The sequence below is a fragment of the Crocodylus porosus genome, unplaced genomic scaffold (assembly GCF_001723895.1).
Source record: "Crocodylus porosus isolate Cpor-Errol unplaced genomic scaffold, CroPor_comp1, whole genome shotgun sequence".
Taxonomy (NCBI): Eukaryota; Metazoa; Chordata; order Crocodylia; family Crocodylidae; genus Crocodylus; species Crocodylus porosus.
The window spans coordinates 8,212,852-8,234,373 of NW_017728932.1; the positions used below are offsets into that span (position 1 = coordinate 8,212,852).

Here is a 21,522-nt window from a genome sequence, read left to right on the forward strand (position 1 = left end):
GCCGCGCTGGGAGCGGGTGGCCCGCTCGGCGGTGTGCGCGGCCGGCATCCTGCTCTCGCTCTACGCCTGGCACCTGGAGCGTGAGAAGGGCCGCGACGCCCGCTACCAGGCGCTGTGCGACCTCGGCGAGCGCGTCCGCTGCTCCGCCGCCATCGCCTCCAGGTGAGCCGGGGGCCGGGGGGGGCGCCGCACCCGTCCCGCCCGCGCCGGGTGTCACCCTTGCTGCGTTCCGTCGTAGGCAAAGGGTTCAAAACGCTCGCTAATCTGAGAGGCGACAGCACCCGCATCGCTCTCCGCTGGCTTGTAGGCTGGCAGGCAGCGCTTCCTTAATGCCGCTCGGCCTCCAAATTTAAGAGATGCATCTGCTGGCACGACCCGGTTCTGGCCCGCGCACTGGCGACTTGCAGCGGGCGATCAGAAAGTAAATACGAAGAGTTGAGTCGGGGTTATTTGCATATTTATTCAGTGGTTTGGTGGGTTTTTTTATGCGAGTGCAATCGTTTTGAGTTTCCCTGTACGATTGTGTTGTATTTAAGACATGTGAAGGGGCCTGGGGAGATCATTGGGGCCAGCTCCCTGCACTGAGCAGGAACGATAACGGGGGGGTGAAGTGACCCCAAAGAGGTGACTGCCCACTCTCCTCTTGAAGATATCCAGGGTCAGCGATTGCACCACCTCAGGGGGGAGCTTATTTTATAGTCTGGACACCTTTACTGTGAAGGAGTTTTGCATAATGTTGAGCCTGAATCGATCTTCCAGGAGTTTGTGGCCATTACTCCTGGTTTTCCCTCAGGTGCCCTGGTGAACAGTTGCTCACTGAGCCCTTGACGTCCTCCCCTACTGCAGCGGTAAGCTGCTTCCAGGTCTCCTCTCGGCTCTCTTTTTTTCAGGCTGAAGAGTCGCAGGTCCCTCAGCCTTTCCTTGTGTGACTTGCTGTGTAGGACTCTGATCATACGAGTGGCTCTTCTTTGGACTCTCTCAAGCTTGTCCAGGTCTTTGTGAAATGATGTTGTGTGTGACTTGTCAGGAAAAGCTAGGGTCTACAGAAGCCTCCAAATGTGAAGATCTCGGCTGCACAATTGATGGCGATTGGGGTTGCTCTCAGCCTCTGCCTTTAGCTTGCTCCTGTGGCCTTTTGGCTTGGGGCAAGCGAGACTAAACCCCAAGTCCTCCGGGTTCAGGGCGTGCACGTAGGAGGCCTGCCACATGGATTTGGGAGTATCTGAAGTTCCAGGCTGATGAGTCTGGGAGGGAGGACACTTACCAGAGGTAGGGCTGCTCAGACTGAATCAGTTGAGCTCTACTTGGTTGATAGAATTTGGAAATGATTTGGTCTGACGTACAAAATTTCAACTCCCGCCCCTCCCCAAAACAGTGTCTTGAGACAAAAGAGATTTGCATGCTGCCGCTTCTTCTAAATCTGTGTCCTCTTACTGTTAGGAACACCGTTTATTGCAGCAACTGCTTTGGAGCAGTCTCATGCTGTATGGCGCATTGCGGGAGACTGGTCAAGTCCACCTTGTGTGTTGTTAGCCTGACCACCCTCAGCTAACAGCTACGTTCCTGCACCTACATGACATAGAGTTCTGCCTCCCTTGTTTTTATACTGCTGGTAGTCTGACTTCACTGCCTGGTATTCAGCACTTGCACAGAAACCATCCACTACAGTAAGGCACGTAGGTTTCTTTCTGACGGAGCTTCCTAAAGCAGGCTAGTGTTTTAGCCGAAGGACACGAGGATTATCCAAAGGTTGACTTAGCATGATTTGTTAGGTATCCATCTAACACTTTTTAAAAAGAAAAATGGAACTGGTGGGGTTTGGTCCTTCACGTGTATAAAGCAAGCTGTCCAGGTGACATTCTTATTGAAAAGTTACTTCTTGTTGCTTCTGGGCACTGTCTGATTTGGTGCTTTGGGCAAATAATGTTGAGTGTAATTTAGAGTGTGCAGAAAGGGATTCAGATAGGGATTTTAAGTATTAAAATGCTCAAACCTCTTATTATCGTATAAGGCAATAATTGTAGGAAAAAGGTCTGGTAATACGTCAGGGATGCACAGGACATGTTAACTTTTTTCTTCAAATGCTGTCTAACTTTGAGCTTACTCTCATTAAAGCTAAATCTAGTTGTGTTGTGACTGAAACTAGGGTTGCATCATATCTCGTTGATGTGTGTAGGTACAGATATGTGAAAGGCAGTTCCTATCGGGGCTGGGTGGGAACCTCATCTTTGCTTTTCTGTTGGTTATCAGATGTTGTTTAGCTTATGGTGAGACTTGAGAATCTTTTTTTTCTCCCTTTCAGATGCAACTTGAAATCAGATGTCTGAATCTAGAGGGGGCGAAGACTTAGATACGCTGATCAAAGCATGTAATTAAAACTACATCAAGGCTACCTGTGTTATGTCACTGAAGTATAATTAATATAATTAATAAAGCTGTAGGACAATAATCAGACATTTGATCTTGGGTATTTTGCTTGTGTAGGTGGGGCTTTCAGCATAACCAGTTTCTCCAAACGAGATCAGATTGGCATGGAAAAATGTCTTTTTTGCCTTTTGTAGTATGCAGCACAGTCCTAATCCAAGGGCAGAGATTCTCAGCTGGGGTGCCTTGATCCTTTCAAGTGTGCCACAGTTTTAACACTGTTAGGTGTGCAAACATAATTCGTAAGATAAACTCGGGGATATCAAATAGGGATCTGTAGTGACCTGTTGTCTTTCTGAGTTCTTTGCAACGTGAATTTTTATGTAATCAAAAAAACCTTGTAAAAACTAAAAGCCAGCATTTTCTTCAGGATGCCTCAAGTCTAATGGGGGGTGCCTTGAGTTTAAAAGGTTGAGAAACGCTGTCCTAGGGCCTTTAGGACATGCATTAACTATTTCCTTGTTGTGTTAGCAGTACTCGCATCTACCTGCTTTTACCTCTAACATGTTATAGGGTATTCTTGGTGATTCAGTTATTGTGCCTTAAATGCGAGGGTTGGATATGATATTATGGGGTTTCGGATTGCCTGCAGATGCAGGGACTGAACTTGATAGTCCAGGAGGTCCCTTCCAATCCTGTATTCCCATGTCAGTTGATTTTTTTTTTTTCCTTTCTTTTTTGTTTAAAGGAAGGTTAGCAAGAGCACTAGTACCTACTATGTTCCTGCATCTGAAGAATTAAGGACAAAGCCGACACTTTCAGTTGACAGTGACATCAGTTGTTTTAATAACTTAATTATTCATGAGAGTAAATAGCCAGTGAACTTTTTATTTATGAAGAAATCTATTGAAGAGTTTAGGAACTGCTATTACTAATCAAAGTAGAAAAGGTTTATCCCAGAAGAGTTTTAGGCGTTCCAAAAATAAGCTTGCAAACAATATCATTTTGTGTCCCTCTGATATTTAGGAGAGAGACCTTGCATCCTCTTGCACAGTGCAGTGCACTGTTTTTAGAACTTGGGCAGTGACTTTCGGGTGGTATCGGGTTGATCTTAAGTATATTTTGGAATGGACCAGGTTCCTGAGTGGCTATGAAGTGCAGGTAGCCACTTTCCCTGGCATGTGGGATGTGTAGGTAGCAGCCCTGAGACAGTTTTCTGGGGGTTAGTGTGAATGACCATGAGGGCTGATTTTGTTGTAGATCTTGAGCAATATTTGCACCTTTGTCAATATTGATCTAGCTTGGCACCTTCAATTGACTTATCAGACAAGTCCTAGAATACAGGTAAGTCCAGTAGCTTTTAAGAATTGACATTAATTTAGGTGTAGCTCTCCAGGTAAGCTGTATTAGGAATTTTCTATTCAAAAGTTATTAAATAAGTCAAGCTATGGGTTTTCCCATCCCCTTAGCCCTTGTAACCCACTCTGAAAAATTGTGGACTGAAAAAGGATGGTACTTCAACTTAAGTTGGCAGTTTTGCTAAATAAGCTGCCAGATAATTCTGCTTGCATTGAGGACAAGTTCACGGAGCTCTGACTAGATTTGTTGACAATGGCTATGTAACTTGTAACTCTTCTTTCTGTCCTGGTAGCTCTTCCCTAGTTTTTGTTAGTACTGTTAATGTGACTTAAGGCTTGTCTGAATATCAAAATTATACTACTTGACTGTGTGCCATATCTATTCTGATATAGATTATCCCTGCTCAGCATAGGAATAAGGTGTACTTGTATAACTGCATTCACAAGAAAACTTTTTATTAGTATAAATATTTTGATTGAAGAAAAAAATGACCTGCAAAATCCCATGCACCTTGCACTTAAAAATCAAGTTCATAAGAACCTGTTATCTGCACAAATGGAACATGGATCCAAGCTGCTTTGACCTCGCACTTAACCTGATGTTTATATTGCAGGTTTCCATTCAGTTCTGTTATGGGGCAGTTGCTGTAAACTTGATGTCTGTCAAGTTTTGCTTGATTCCAGGTTAAGAACATTTTATAGCAGTTTTCTTTGACTTTAATGGTAAGTTCACTGACACACCAGCCCTTTACTATTGCTGTAGTTGCAAGAGAATAACCAAATACTTCTAACCCTGGCTGCTGCATCTGTTGTTGATTGATGTAAGGTAAGAAACAAATAATGGTAGTTCTGGCTTGAAAGCTGAAAAGCTTGTCTAGCTGCTTCTTTTGGTCTACTACATGCAGATCAGGCTTGTTTAGCATTTTAAGGCTTTGCGCAGTGGCTTTTGACTGGTACTTGCTTGTCAGTAGTGAAACTTTAATATGGATTATTTTTCAGTTGATTTCCTGCGACTTCAGTGAGATGGAGTACAAGTTTAGTATTTTTGTTGAGCATTTTTGACTCAGTGAAGCAAAAATGAAGTTTCATTTTTAGATCTTTCTTAAAGGACAGTAGTGTAGGGAGGTCGGATGTTATTTAGCAATACCTAGAATATTTAAACTGTTGAGGCATGGAAACGGGTCTGGCTATAAATGTTTCAGAGGGGTTTAATTTGGTTGCTGTAGTCTCTTTCAAGCTGCAGACCCATAGTCTTGTTTTTCTGAGTAGTCAGAGAGCAAGAATACAAAGATAATTTTGCAGTTAGTCTGTAGCATTGTGTGTGGCTTGCTTCCTGAAGAAGGTTGTTTTGAAAATCACTGGTAATAATAGCTATTTTCAATTTTTTCTAATATTGCTCATGGCCACAGGAAATTAAAAAGTTAAAAATGAATTAGACAGGGAGGTTGAATTACAGTGGTGGCTACAACAGGGGTTGTTCAGCATTGTTGCCAATGGGCTGCTAGAGGTTCGGGACCATGGTTATATTGTCAAATTGGAACATGTATTTTTGCTACCCAGTGGAGGCTCAACAAGCGTGCGGTGCCCTTCAGAAATGTATGCACTTCTACATGTATGACAGTCTTTTACTTCCAATGATCTAAGCAGTAACATGGACAGTTAGTCTTAAAATATTTTTTCTGTCCTTTAATACTCTTGAGATTTACTTTGTATGATATAGCAGAAATTTTAACCAACTACTTTTAAGTTTGTGTTACAGTCAGGGTTAAAAAAGTTACGTAAGCTCTGCTTTCTTAAGTTAGAGTGAATATATTGGTGGCAAGTCTCAGTTTGAATAATCAGCACTTTCTGATGTAAAATTGCCATTACCTTGAGATTCTGCTGACTTTAAACTTGAAATTCTTTTGTTTGTACCCTTACTACTATGTAATTTGGAAACAATTTATAGAATAAAACTAATGGAATAAAACTAATATTGGTTGTTAAGCCTTTTAGTAGTAGTAAATATTAAGCATGAAGGTGTATCTACTGTATTCTTGAGCATTTTTGGCAGACTCCCAGGGTGGAGTTTTCAGTCTTCCCCATGTTGGCTTTTAATAAGAGCTTCAATTAGAAGTGGTAGTGACCCAAGTGACCATATAGATATGAGTTAGGTTGTGTCCAAAACCTCTAAAGAATGCTTAGCAATGATAAGAACTTAAAACACTTTCTAGATTCTTTGATCTTTACATCAGTTTTTGATAAAAGGCATTGTACAAGTTCAGGTTAGCTTTACTCATCTTATTAGAACTTGCATTCTGAATTGAACCTGGGTGCATATAGCGCAAGCTACCCGTTTGAATGCCAGCTGTCAGTTTTAAGTTTCTCTTATTGTGTTTGGCAAGCTTGGAATTCGTTGCAGTTTCAGCTGACAGTGGCGGGTCTTAAATCAGTGTGAAACCTGAGAGCTGTTTACTTGATCATTTATAAGGTGGAAGATGCCCTAGGAAGTCCTGTTTGTTGTCTGTGGGGTGGTAGTTTGGGTTCCTTGATAACTGGTAGTGGAGCAGTCACTTTTTAAAGTGCACGTTCTTTGTCTGTTGTTTTGGAACACTAATATAATTGACAAGCGTGCAAAGAGCTGACGACTAACAAGTTCTCACTGCATCGTCATCTTTTGGATCAAATCACATCTGTGCCTTCTATCAACAAGTATTAAACAGATAAGTATTGCTTTAGAATAATTAAAAATTACCCTAAGTGCACAAGTGCATCTCTTTGAGAGTTTCAGCAACCTTGCTTGAATTATTTGCAGCAATGGCAGCTGGATTTTAAAGAGCTGAGTCTTGGAAAGATCCTCGTAATTTTTGTAAGAGACTTAGCTAAAGAAAGCTGGCACACATGGTTTAGACTAGTGTATGTAGTTTACTACTATAGCTTAAGTTTTTAAACGCTGCAACCAATTCTTTTCACACTGTATATGAACCTCTTTAAAAAAACAAACAACCAAACAAAAGAAGATTGACAAGCTGAATAAGGAGGGAAAAAAAAGTGGTATTTTTGAAGTTCTCATTGATTTGGGCAGTAGCATCTTTCCTAAAGGCAGTTTCTTTTAAACGGGCCTCTTGGACTGATGCAAATTGCCTTTACTCTAAATCAGCGGTGTCAAACATACAGCCCATGGAGCCATAGGATCCAGTCTGTGGGATCTCTCGGTGACCTGATGGGCAGGATCCCCTGGCAGGCCAGCCCGAGGGGGAAAGGAGTCCAGGAAAGCTGGTTGTATTTTAAAGAAACCTTACTGAGGATGCAGGATCAAACCATCCCAATGTGCAGGAAGAATAGCAAATTTGGCAAACAACCAGCTTGGTTTAGCAGAGAACTCTTCAGTGAGCTTAAACACAAAAAGGAAGCTTACAAGAAATGGCAGCTTGGACAGACAACTTGGGAGGGAGTATAAGAATATTGCTCGGGCATGCAGGGATGAAGTTAGGAAAGCCAAAGCACAGTTGGAGTTGCAGCTAGCATGAAATGTGAAGTGTCACAGGAAGGGTTTCTGTAAGTATGTCAGCAAAAAGAGGAAGGTCAGGGAAAGTGTCATCCCTTACTGAATTGGGGAGGCAACCTTGTGATGGAAGACTCGATGATCTTCCGAGGTCCCTTCCAGCCCTAATGTCTATGAAGTCTCTGAAGGATGTAGAAAAGGCTGACATGCTCAATGCCTTTTTTGCCTTAGTCTTCACAGGTTAGGTTAGGTCCCAGACTACTGTACCAGGAACCACAGTTTGGGGAGGAGGTGAGCAGCCAATGATGGCAGAAAAACAGGTTAGGGACTGGTTAGAAAAGCTGAACATATACAAGTCCATGGAGCTGAATGGGATGCACTTGAAGGTGCTGAGGGAGTTGGCTGATGAGATTTCAGAGCCACTGGCCATCATCTTTGAAAACTTACAGCAATCAGGAGAGGTCCGGGATGATTGGAAAAGGGCAAACATAGTGCCCCTCTTTAAGAAAGGGAAGAAGGAGGATCCAGGGAACTACAGACCAGTCAGCCTCACCTCAGTCCCTGGAAAAAATCATGGAGCAGGTCCTCAAAGAATCCATTTCTAAGCACTTGGAGGAAAAGAAGGTGATTAGGAGCAGTCAGCATGGATTCACCAAGGGCAAGTCATGCCTGACCAACCTGATTGCCTTCTGTGATGAGTTGGCTGGCTCTGGATGAGGGTGAAGTAGCAGACATGATATACCTTGACTTTAGCAAGGCTTTTGATACCGTCTCCCACAGCATTCTTGCAGCGAGCTGAGGAAGTATGGGTTGGATGAATGGATTATAAGGTCAATAGAAAGCTGGCAGGATTGTCAAGCTCAACAAGTAGTAATCAATATGTCTAGCCGGCAGCCAGTATCATGTGGAGTGCCCCAGGGGTTGGTTCTAGGGCTGGTTTTGTTTAATATCTTCATTAACGACCTGGAAGATGGGATGGAGTGCACCCTCAGCAAGCTTACGGATGACACCAAGCCTGGGAGGTGGGGAGGGTATAGCAGATATGCTGGGGGGTAGGACTAGGGTTCAGAGTGACCTGGACAAATTGGAAGGATTGGGCCAAAAGGAATCTCATGAGGTTCAGCAAGGACAAGTGCAAAGTCTTGCACTTAGGACTGAAGAATCCCCACGTGCTGGGGGCTGACTGGCTGGGCAGCAGCTCTGCAGAAAAGGACCTGGGGGTTACAGTGGACAGTGAGTCAGCAATGTGCCCTTGTTGCCAGGAAGGCTAACGGCATAGTGGGCTGCATTAGTAGGAGCGTTGTTAGCAGACTGTTATTTTTTCCCCTCTGTTCTGCACAGGTAAGGCCACATCTGGAGTACTGTGTTCAGTTTTGTGCCCCTCTCCCCCCGCTACAGAAAGGATGTGGACAAGTTGGAGCAAGTCCAGCAGAGAGCAATGAAAATGTCTTGGGGCCTGGGGGACATGACTTATGAAGAGAGGCTGAGGGAACTGGGCTTATTTAGTTTGGAGAAGAGAAGACTGAGGGGGGGAGTGGATTTAATAGCAACATTCAAGTACTTGAAGGGGGATTCAGAAGAGGATGGAGCTATACTGTTCTGTGGTGGCAGATGACAGAACAAAGAGCAATGGTCTCAAGTTGCAGCAAGGGAAGTTTAGGTTGGATATTAGGAAAAACTTGCTTGCTAGGAGGGTGGTAAAGCACTAGAACAGGTTACCCAGAGAGGTGGTGGAATCTCCATCCTTGGAGGTTTTTAAGGCTCGGCTTGGCAAAGCTTTGGCTGGGATGATCTCGTTGGGGCTTGTCCTGCTTTGAGCAGGGGTTGGACTACATGACTTCCTGAGGTCCCTTCCAACCCTGATTTTTGTTTTTAATGATTGTATGACCCTATGCTTTGGTCCCAGGCTGCAGGCAATACAAGGGGCTGATCCAGGGAGCCACATACAGCCTGTGCCCTGGACCACGTGCTGTGTGCAGCACTGGGTCCAGCCTGCATGCCACGGCCAGCGCACACCCTGTGGCTGGGGCACATGCACAGGCAGGCATCAGAGCTGGTGTGGGCTGTGTGTAGGGCTGGAGCAGCTTTGCGTGCTGCGTGCAGCACAGAACCAGCATGGGGTGCACACTGCATGCAGTATCCTGCCAGACTGGTTTTGCACACAGGCTCTGGGCCTGGTCCAGTGGGGCACTGCCTGCAGCATGTTCCCGGTGCTGCTTATGCAGGCCCCAAGGCTCATTCAGTATGTGGCTCCTGGGGCCGGCAGAGAGTGTATGTGTGCTGGACCCAGTGCTGCACAAGGGATCTGGGCAGGCTGTATGAGATGCCCCAGACGGACCTCTGTGCTGCCTGCAACTCTACATCCAGCCTGGGCCCTGCAGGCAGCATGCGTCCCATGCCAGTTCCAGTGGCTAGCTCCTGCTGTGTGCTGGTCGGACCCAGCGCTGCAGGCATTTTACAGGGGGTTGATCCCAATCCAGCCCGCAGACTGGCCTAGTGACACTCATCTAGCCCACAGGGCTCAGTGAGTTTGACACCCTTTCTCTAAATGAGGGAGACTGGGATGGGGCATAAAGGCACTTGCAAAGAATGTGTTTCTGTGTGGCACTGAATCATGCAGAGCGATTTCATCAGCATTACTTGCACAACCAAACACTTGACTAGTCTGGGAATGGGCAGTTAGGAGTCAGTAAAGGAAAGGAATTGATAATGTCGTGCACTTTTTTTTCTGTAGCTTTGTTGGGGTTTTTTTGTTTGTTTTCTTTTTTGAGTGTACCACATAAGCCGCTCCTTTGACAATTGCACTTAATTGAATTTCCTTTTTGGCACACAATGTTAGCTCCCTGATCAGACTAATTTAATGTTGATGCTAGTGTCTAAAACATTTTCCCTGTTTTATACTCGGAGAGCATTCAGAGAACAGTGAAGCCAGCATACCAGCACTGTTCAGCAAAGCGAGACTGGAATTACAGCTTAAGGATTCCTTGACCTCATATGCGGAGAGACCCAATAATGAGTGACACTAATTGCATTGGAAGTGATGGTTATTAGAACAACTAAAATAGATGGAGTAGTTTCTGTAGCCTGTGGAAGGCCAACTGTTGAACCTCTCGGAGGTCAGTATGGAATATTTGCAACCATAAATTCTGAAGATGTGTTTCTTTACTGGATATTAAATGAAAACTAGAAAGATAACTGCAGCAATTGCACTTAAATGTGAACCTACTTGGACTTTCCGAAGAAGCCAAATTGCATAGGGAAAAATCAAAAGCATCATAACCAAGACTATTTAAAAACTTGCATTGTAAGGTCATGTTTAGTGAAATTAAATATGCATATAAGGATCTTGAAGTCTACCGAGTTCCAGTATGATTCAGATCTCTGATGGATTGTGTCATGGATAGAGCACTCTCGGAACATGTTGGGCTGGATTCGGTCTGGGTAACAATCCAGAAGAAAGTATGGCAGTATCCCCAAAGCAGGGGAGGGGACAACACGGATGAATGTGGCCTTTTTGGGACAGTGGAGGCAGAATTTAAACTTGAATAACTGTTCAAGAACCTAGTAGTGACAGCTTTATCAGTGCTTGTGGAATGGAAACCTCCCCTGATACTTCTGCTTATGATGAATGGGTAAACCGAATCAACGTTAATATCCAGATGTTTCAATGCCACTTTGATCCCGGACTTCTTTATGGTCCAAGTGTCTGGGGTCTGGAACAGACTCCCCCCAGAAGTGGTGCAAGCACCTACTCTGGATTCATTCAAATGGCATTTGGATGCTTATCTTGCAGGGGTCATTTGACCCCAAAAGGCTTCCTGCCTATGGCAGGGGGGCTGGACTCGATCTTGCAAGGCCTCTTCCACCCTCTAATGTCTATAAATCTATGCATTAAAGGAAAAATCAAAATACATGAATTTAATTAATTGCTTACTAATCTATTAATCTGGGAATTGTAAGATTGGATCAGACCTGTACTCTTTGTTGTCCCATATGTTACCTCGGGCAATGACATGGGCCCACAGCTGAAAAGAAAGATTATACGAGTGATATTCTAGCCCTAAAAAGATGCCCTAAAACGATGGATTAAATCCTGACTTGTGAAGCAAATTTAGCTGCAAGTAGTACCTTTAACTGAAAAACTAGAATAAAGTTCTTTTCTGCCTGCCAGTGCATTTAATAAAACTTTATGTAGCCTGTTCCAGTTATGGTCAGCTGCGTATAAATGTTTCGTGCATCATCTGACAGTCAGGCACTGCTCTGGGAACAGCAGCAAAGTTGAAATTGAGTCAGAAGTATGCACAGTGGGGAAGCAAAGGAGGAGGTGATCCTGAGCGTTGCTTTTGCAAAAACTCAAAGGATTTTTAATAGCATAGTAGCAAAAGAGCAGGAATTTTTGCTTTGGGCTCTTAAAAAAACGCTATTTGCTGAAAGCGTAGAGGGCTAGCTTTGTTTTTGTTTTGTTTTTGAAATGTAGTGTCGTCTTTAAAAGGTAGAATCTAATAAGTAGAGGTGCACCAATACATTAGTCTGATATCAGATCAGTGCGGATATTAAAAAAAAAAAAAAATTCTGCTTTGGAAATCTGCGTGTGTGGGTTGGGGCCAGGGCTGTGCCAAGCTCTTCCCAGTGGGGCAGGTGGTGGCGGCTCTGTGAGAAGGGTTATGGGGGGCTACGGCAAATTTTGGGGTGGTTGCAGCCTCCCCCTCCCCCCATAGTTCCTTCCCAACCCCACCCTGCCAGAAAGAGTCTGCCCCGTGCAAATCTAGGGGCACATGCCCCCCAGGCCCTCCCAGATGAGTGGTGGGAGCAGCGGCAGGAGCTTCTGGATAAGTGGGTGAGTGCCAGACGAGCCGCTGGACCAGTGGTTCCCACACGAATGGCGCACAGCGGCGGGAGCTCCCGCCCACCCCGATGAGCCATGACTCAATCCCGTGCCTGCCCTGGCTGGACAGCGGTTGCCCCAGCCCCACTTCTCCCTCCCTACAGAGGCCTTGATCTGCTCCTCCCCACACCCCTTCTTTCCCCACTCCCGTTCCACCCCACAAGGCTTAGCAGCTGGACTCGGCTCTTCGAGCTGCTGGCTGGTATCCGAAATCAGACTGGTATCAGCCTATGAGCCTCCTTAAAAATAGGCTATCGGTATCAGCCCCAGAAATGTGTATTGGTGCACCTCTACCAATAAGAGCATAAAATGTAAACCTGTGCATAGATTTTTAACAGCAGTCAGGATGGCAGTTAAGTTAAGCTTGTTAAAATGGTTAGCTTTGTATTGTAGTAGTTGGGTTAATGTATTGACAAGGTCTTGCATCCCAATTGGCATTGCATTTAGATTGTGCTGGTGACTCCTATATTATAAGGCATTTCACACTCTTCCCCTGTTCAGGTCCGGTGAGCACAACAGCCTTGTTCATGGTTCCTAAATGTTCTTCCTAAATTTTTGATATTCAGACAAAAACTTGCAGGGAGGGGACTTCAGATAGCTAAGTAAGGGATGTTCGAGGCTTTTGGTCTTATGCAATCATACAGCATATAAGATTTCTGAAACTAAGTGGTGCATTTTCCCTTGGGGTGAATGTGGTTTAATACAGGGACTTCCCTGGCCTCTTTTCCAAATTTACAGAAGGCTTGCTGAGGTAGAGAGTAGGCAACAGCCTAACCACTGCATGTAACAATCAAGAAAACAAATTCTGTTTCTTCTAAATGACTAGCCATTAAATAATTATTTTTGTCAAAATTATCCTTACTAGTTTCCAGAGTGCTGTATTCTTTTTTTTAAACTAGTGGGATGGATGGTTTATGCCCCGAAAGCTCACTTTTCACTTTGTTTGCAATATGTATAGCTACATGTTGTATCGATATGGTAAGGGCTGACACAATCATAAGGCCAAAAAGGGTAGGTGAAGCATTTCAGTAGTAGCTGGTAACTTTGCAGGTCTGACTAAAAAAACCTTAGATTCCTGTTCAGCTTTTAAAAAATAACTTGCCTTATCAACCCTTTTTAAATGTGTTCCAAGTCAAATACTAGTCAGTCTCTTTTAAAAAGCTTATTAAAAATGAGAACAGATGGTCTTAGATTGCAGGAAGGGGAGTTCAGGTTAGATAATAGGAAGAATTTTCTCATTGAGAGGGCAGTAAAACACGGGAACAGGTTACCCAGAGATGTGGTGGAAGGTCTTGGAGGTTTTTAAAGACCTGGCTAGACAAAGCCTTGGCTGGGATAATCTGGTTGGGGACAAATCCTGCTTTTGAGTAGGGGGTTGGACTAGATCACTGGTTGTCACCCTTTTGCATCTTACTTCCCAGCAACTATTTTGTCAAAAAAACCCTGGTCCCACCATGATAAAAACAAAACCCCACAGAATTGCACCGTTTGAGATATCTGTTGATTCATCTGTTTGAAGTGCAAACAACTGATTTTTTTTTTTCAATTGGGCAATGAGTTGAAATCCCACCTACATGACCTTTGAGTCCCACCTGTGGGACACGTCCCACTGGTTGAGAAACACTGGATTTAGATGACCTCCTGCCATCCCTTCCAACCCCTCACTTTCTGTGATTCTGTTTTCTATGATAACAGATTTATAAGGTAAACTGAAAGGAACATTATGCAGCAGGCTATACTGCTGCACTTTGCCATTTCATACACATAAGCCTTAGATTCAATTTGTGTATCTTTCCCTTGCTGTGGGGGCAGTGGCAAGGGGAAATGGAAGAAGCCAATCTCTATTTAGTCAGCTGTCTAGATTTAAAAGGTTGGAATTTTAAGCATTTGGTAATTAACTATCAAGAGGAGGAAGAATGCTAGAATAGCATCATGAAGAAATGCTAGACATGGATGATAGAAGAATGGGGCTTGGGGGTAGCTTCTCATGCCTTTCACTTTACTGCATTAGTTATAAACCAGTTTTTCAACTTTGGACATGCATGGGACAACTCTGTGACTTCCAAGGTAGAGAAACCAGGAGCAAAGTTTGTTTTTAACCTCATTTGCATTTTGGATACTGCGGTATGTGTGTGTGACTTGCTAAATGGTTTGGCAGGTTATTAGAGTCCTAGTGTAAAGGAGTGTGGCTTTATAACCACAGTTCTGGAAAATTCAGCTGAGGCTTGATGACAGGATAGGGTCCTGCGTACTCTGTGTCAGTATCTTTTGGTATTTTAAAGTAGCCTTGGGATCTGTAAGAGCAAACAGCTCATGAAGGTATATGCAGTAGGTTGACACTACTCCTATGTTCTTCTGGAGGCCACCTCTTTTTTTGTGTAGGTTTTTTTTGTTTTGCATTCATAACTCATCAGCAATCCCTTGCAGTTGAGGATGTTCGTCTTTCATGATAGTCTTATCTGTAGGTCCGAAGATGGCTGACAAGGCCAATCCAGGATCGACAGATTCTGTTGCAACTTGGGCATGTTTCTGCATGGGGTGGGTGGCTCCGATTCTTTGTTCAGTCTGCGACATGCTGTTTCTGCCATTCTCATTTTTCCATCTCCTGTTGTCATCGTGAGACTTCAAAGTACTTGACCCTTCCTCCATTTGGGGTGGTCCTGGGCAATAGTCTCTTATGAGTTGATGTCAATGTTGCATTTTTTCAAGTTGGCCTTGAGGATGTCTTTGAAAAGCTTTCTCTGCCCTCCTTTTGAGCATTGATTTACAATACAACTTGCTTCTGGAGTCTAACATCCAGATGACATGGCCACCCCAGCGAGTTGTTGCTGAAAGATCATTGTCTTGTTGCTCGTGGTGTTTGCTTGTGAGAGGATGCTAATGTTGGCTCATCTGTCTTCCCACTGGACTTGAAGGATCTTCTGCAGGCAGCATTGATGGTATTTCAGCAACTTGAGGTGTCTCCTGTACGTTGTCCGCGTCTCAGCTCCGTACAGTAAGTTGGGGGTCGTGACTGCTTGATTAAACCATGAGCTTTGTTTTCAATCTGATGTTGTGATCTTTGAATACCCGTTTCCTCAGGCATCCAAAGACTGTGCTTGTGTGTTTGAGGTGATGTTGAATTTCTTTGTCAATGTCGGCCTTTTGCAAGAGATGGCTACTGAGGCATGGAAAATACTTGGTGTTCTCCAGAGTCTCACCATAAATCTGAATTACCAGAGCTGGGGATTGTTTGTTGATGGGGGACCTTAGTTTTCTGAACATTAAGCATCAGTCCCATTTTCTTGTATGCCTCAGCAAAGATGTTGATGATTGCTTCAAGGTCTGCTTCTGGGTGAGCACACACTACAGCATAATCAGCATACTGGAGCTTGATGATTTGAGGTTGGGGTTTTCTTGGTTTTGGCTTGGAATCAGCTGAGATGAAACAGGTTACCATCCATTTGGTGGTTTAGCTCCACTCCAACTGGAAGCTTGTCAGTGGTCAGGTGTAGCAGGAAGGGATATCAAGAAGAGTGTTGGAACAACGATGCAACCTTGATCAGCTCCCGTCTTCACCTCAAAGAGATCTGCAACAGATCCGTTTCAGAGAAGAGCTGTTCATACTGTCAGGGAGCAAGCAAAGACTGGTGACACAATTTGGTGGGCATCTGAACCTCAGAAGGCTCCTCTACAGCGCTTCTTGGGTAACTAGGGTCACAGGCCTTTGAGGTAAAAGAAGGCCATATGGAGAGGTTAATGTTGTTTTTGGCACTTTTTCTGTAGCTGTTGAGCAGTGAAGGTCATGTCGGTTGTGCCTCTTGAGCCCGAAATCCATACTGAGATTCTGGGAAGACCTCTACAGGAAATGGAAGGAGATGGTTCAGGAGGGTTCTTGTATAATGATCTTTCCTGTTGTGGACAGCAAGGCGATCCCTCTAACTTCCAGAGTCAGACCTGTTTCCTTTCTTGAAGATTGTCATAATCATGGTGTCTCTGAGGCCAGCGGGGATTTCCTCATTGCAGACCCTGAGGATGAGGGCATGGAGCTGTGACGTAAGTTTGTCTCCCACCTGCTTGGAGATTTTGGCAGGGATTTCCTCTGCTCGAGATGTCTTGTCATTTTTTATCTGCTTGATGGCCTTCCTTACCTTGTCAAGGGTTGGAGGGATTCTGAGAGAATCTCTTGACTGGGTGTCGCAGGACAGAATTGCGAACACTCTCGTCAACAACCGTTTTGATTTGAAAAGGTCTTCAAAATGCTCCTTTTAGCAGGTGTTGATGGTTCTCCTTTCCTTGATGAGGTCTCCTTCATCCTTGGGTCTTAAGGGGGTTGGGTTCCCGAGTACTTGGACTGTAAGTGGCTTTGGTGGTACTAAAGAAACCACTTATATTGCGGATGCCATTAAGACGTTGAATCTCCTTTGCTTTGTCTTCCCACCATCTGTTCTTCGTATTGTGGGCTCTCCTTTGGGCCTCTGCCTTGGTTTTTTGGAGATGCAGTTTCTTTTGCTTGGAGTTGGTGTTGTTCTGCCAAGCACAAAAGGCCTTGTGCTTTTGGTTGATCAACTCTTGGATCTCTTGGCCATTTTCATCAAACCAGTCTTGGTGTTTCCTGGTACAGAATTCGACAGCAGGCGCTATTGATGGTGGACTTGACGGCATCCCAAGTGCAGCCGCCGTTCTCTTGTTGTTGTCGATTGGAATTTGCCAGTTTTTCGTTGAGGTGCTGGTGGAAGAGGTCTCACTTGACTGGGTCCTTAAGTCCTTCAACAGTGACGTTCTGTCAGCATTGCTTGTGGTGCAGCCGTCATTTGGGAGCCAGTCCAAGTAACATAACGGCTCGGATGAGTTGGTGATCTTCGTAATTGCGTTGGTGATATTCGTAACTATATAGTAGCTGGTGGCCTATCCGTAATGCATTGGGTAATGATATCACTCATGTATGGCTCCTCTCCTTTTTTCGTCCCATGGAAGAAAGATGTCTAGCTGAACATAGTGTGTTATAGTTAAGAAAACAAACAGAACAATTACCAGTACATATTGCTCTGTATTAGTTAGTGTAGGCAAGGTCAAAGAAATGGGCGTTGAACACCAGGTAGAGAGCAATAAGGTTTGAAGTGGTTCCTCATTCTTTGGGGTGTCCATTTCACAATCCTGGACCAGCCCCTGTGAAATGTCAGTCTCACTTCATTCCTGATGATAGCGTATTGTGCTATCAGTGTAAATGGGGTTGGAGGGGGTGAGGCGGGAGAGAAGAATTCCAGCCATACTCCAAAAAGCACTTTCGTTCATATTGAGACAGTATTTGACCAACTTCTCGTGGGATGGTGCCACAGTTCACAAGATGACTTAACCATTCCCACAGAGAAACTGCCCGTACATAAAAATACACATCCCAAATCTAAATGGAATCCTAAACATTTTGGCACAAAAGCGTGCTTGTGTTTCAGACCTTATAACACTGAAAGAAACTGCTTTTTCTTTGGCTGCTGGCATCTCTGATTGATTGATTATAGCCGAGGACGTGGAATAAGGAAGAAGGTTAAAACAGTCTGAAACTTAGCAGCTTTAAGGGCATCAGCTATTACAACAGCAAGATATTTAACAGTTGCAAGCTGAAAATGCTTCTACCACCCTGACCTTTTTACAGTTACTGCAGCCATGTACAGATTGCTAAAGGGGGTGAGTACGTGGCAGTGTTTTCAGATTGGTTGTTTGTGACAGCCTTATTCAGTTAAAGCTTTAGACTAGACCTCTTAAATTGAATTTAATATTTATTTGAAATGTGATTGGGAAGTCTTTGTTCCAGCAAGATCCTTCTGAACTTTAATGGCACTTTATAAGAGAAGAGGGATTTGCAGCACTTCCAAAATGGCAATTCACATTCTTGATAAATGGGGAAAACTAACGTGGGTTTACTGTTTTTCGGTTTTTTTCAGGTTATTTGCTTTCTAGCAATTGGTGTGTAATCTCCAGTGTGGTGGGGGAGGAAGAAGCGGGAAAGTGCATAATAGTTGAATTAATGAACACACTTTCTTGACGGGGGATGATTTATTTTAACTCTTGCTTAGCCTCTTGAGGATGTTTTGTAAATGTTGGTCAAGGGGCCTTAGCAGCCTGTAAAGTGTTTTGGCGATAAAGGACAAAATGAAACCATTGGCATTGAGACAGTAGGATAGTGCGAGGAGGCTGGGCTATAATCATACAAGTATTCTACACAAGTGGTATGAAATTTCAACTAAAGTATATCAGCAGAGTGCTCCCTCCCTTCCTCAGCCGATGAACTCTCCTACTCAAACAGTCTTGGTGGCTAAAATGCATCTCCCATAGAGGCTTTTGCTGGGCTAGCGCTGTATGTTGGGACTGTTCCTACTTCACACCTTTGACTGACATAGTCTGTAACGTACATATAGCTTGCAGCTTAAGAAGACTTTACTTTGATGTTCGAATGAAATACTGGTACCTAATTTTTAATAGTAATCTTGCAAATGGTGTTCTGCCATTAGAGCTGCTTTTGAAATTGGTCAGTTCTCTATTCATCTCATCGGGAGGCCCTCTTCTGTTTGCTGCTCTTAAAAACATTCTGCTTGAGGTTGAACAATTTGTTCTTAGCTAAAATACACAATTGCTGATTTAAAAAAAAAAAAATCACATGGATAAAAGTTGTAGCCTGCCCAGTTTTTGAGATAATAAATTAGAGTTTCATTCCATGCTGGAGTGAACCTTTTGCTAGTTATCCTCAGTGAAAGAAATGTTTTATCTTTGGCAAACTAGTAACTTCTGGGGGGGGACTTCATACCCAGTTACGGGCTATTATGTATTTCTACTGGGAACACTTGTTCTGCTGTACTGAACCAGAATGTCCAGCAGGAATGCATAGGACATCTTTTTATCTAGAAAGTGCAGACTGTGTAGCTGTTAAGGAGCAACCTAAACTGTGTATTGGGAAAGCGCTGGTCCTACCAGATCTACCTTTTGTGCTGATGAACTGAAATCTGGGGTGTGAAAAAGCAAGTGCTCAAATATGAGATTATTGGTTTTCGTTATCTTGCAGATGGGGTCGAGGATTTGGTCTGTTGGGTTCCATCTTTGGAAAGGACAGTGCAATAAATCAGCCAAACAGTGTCTATGGACTTTTATTTTATATACTACAATTGTTACTTGGTAAGTATCTACTTTGAGTATACCCTAAAGTGCATGAGATGGTGCCACTTTGTGTTAGCAAAACATGGCACTGTTTTTGGCAGCAGTAAACCTGAAAGAAAGCTAAGCTTGCGCTGGTTCAGATTCGTTTAATGCCAATGTGGTGATTCAGCTACATGCATGGCCAAGAGTTACCTTTCTCGCTTTTAGCACTCTGGCTATTCCATTGACTCTGTAAGCGTTGGGAACAGTGGCTGCATTTGGGCTTTCACTTATTCTCTTCAAAGATTGGGTTACTCTCTACAAAGGAGAAAATCAAAACTGGATTTGTGAGAGCTACATAGAATACTATGGCTAACAAGCAAATAAGTAGGTGAGATTTAATTGTGTGACTAGTGAAACAGGCTAGTTGATCTAACTGAACCCTATAATATGCTATAAAACCATTGAGATGTTTGTTCATCGACTTTAATCGGCTCGACCTTTCAGGTATACTCACGATGGTGGAAATTCTGTATGCATGCCTTATCAAAAGAGGACTATCCATACACAGCTTTGTCAGCCAGCTTGGACTTGTGTGGCATTTTAAAAAGAGCTGTATTGTTAATGCAAGCTTTCCAAATGAAATGGAGTTAAGTTAGGATCCTTCTCCAGTTTGTCTGTTCTTGACTATGCAATGAGGGCATTAAAATAGCAACAGTAACCTTTTCTCTCTTGTTTCAGGTATGACAGCAAGTGCAGTAGCAGCTCTAATCCTCATGACATCCTCCATAGTGTCTGTAGTAGGGTCTTTATACTTGGCATACATTCTGTACTTCGTGCTGAAGGAATTTTGCATTGTCTGCGTCATCACATATTTGCTGAACTTCATTCTCTTTATCATCAACTACAAACGACTAGTTTACTTGAATGAGGCCTGGAAACGGCAACTCCAACCTAAACAGGAATAACACTTGTTTGAACTTTTGACTGACAGTCTGAAGACCTGACTTCCATTAAGTTTATTTTGCAGTAATTTTTTTATTCATATCAGACACTTCCCCCTCCCCACCACAGAATCATAACTGAGTTTTTTAATTACTGTAAATTGGAAGGGGCCCTAGATAATTTCTGTGCTAATCTTCAACTTAAAGATGGTTGCAAAACATGAAAGCTCAAATACAATCAAAGACAAGCTTTAACTTTACTTTGAGGAAGTTTCTTAGCTACAAAATGTAGGTTTTCCACCCCCTCCACTTGTAAAGTGGGTTACACTTGGTAGAAGACTATCCTTTGTGTATAAATTCAGTTTCAGATATAACAAGATGTGATCATGACACTTAAATATTCTAGAATAGGGGTACTGTATTTAATGTTGCCATGTTTACAGTATGTGCATTATTACATTTTTAGCTGATGGACTTGACACACACATTTGACTAGAACAATTGTACTGTAAATAAAACTAGAAATATTGGAACCATCCCTGCAGAACTGTCATTGTACAGTCAGGTTTGTTAGCATAGCAACTTGGAGAACAGTCAACTTTATAGTTGATTGGAGTAATGGAAGGATTAAGCCAATGTAGAAAACATCTTATGAGAAATGCTAGTAGTAGTGCGTACAGCAACAGAAGTGGACGTTCAGTTTTCTGTTCCCTTTTTTGGTCCCCATTAATGAAAATGGAGTTGTGATGGCTATTATGCATGCTCTATAATAACGTGCCGTTGGATATTAATGCAAGGGGGTCGGAGGGGTGAGATGCTGAAATTGGAGGGAACTCTTAAAATGGTTGAATTTTTATTCTGATCTGCATTTTAGTTCTAAACAAGTGTTAAAGCCAATCAGTGTTACCAATATTCATCTGGCATTATGCTGAGAGCTGCATAATGAAATTGCAATTTGTAGTGGACTGGTGACCTACTGGATTAGCCAGGTAGTACACTGAACAAGCAGACACTTGGGTGATCTTGTCCAGGATCTTTGGTTTGTGCTATATTTAGGAATGAACTTTAGGACTGACACGTATTGCCCTTCTCAGGGGCCTTATCTGTAAAGCGGGGTAAGTAGGTAAATGTGCTCTTGAGAATGAAACGGCTCTTTCATTGCTCTTTCAAGAACAAAACAAAACACAAACATTTTAATTTTTTAAACTGCAAATCTAAACCGACGCAAAAGATGTTTCTACACTTGCTGTCCTAGAATGGAATGATAAAAGTGCCTTCTGTCTTAAAATATTAAACCAAATAGTTTGTGTGTTAAACTTGGCAGGCAGAAGTGTCCTTGCTTTTTAAAAAAAAAAAAAAAAAGAGAACGAAAACCTCCCA

The 21,522-nt window shown here is 43.3% G+C and overlaps 1 protein-coding gene across 1 annotated transcript in view; it reads left to right on the plus strand.

Moving 5' to 3' along the window:
• VKORC1L1 (vitamin K epoxide reductase complex subunit 1 like 1) overlaps window positions 1-21,298 on the plus strand; it is a 25,899-nt gene extending 4,601 nt beyond the window's left edge. Inside the window, exons 2-4 of the mRNA XM_019545303.1 lie at window positions 5-162; window positions 19,128-19,237; window positions 19,940-21,298. Of these exons, the coding sequence (XP_019400848.1) occupies window positions 5-162; window positions 19,128-19,237; window positions 19,940-20,166 (495 nt within the window). The 3' untranslated portion in view covers window positions 20,167-21,298. The remainder of the gene's footprint in view (window positions 1-4; window positions 163-19,127; window positions 19,238-19,939) is intronic.
• The last annotated feature ends 224 nt before the right edge of the window (window positions 21,299-21,522 follow it).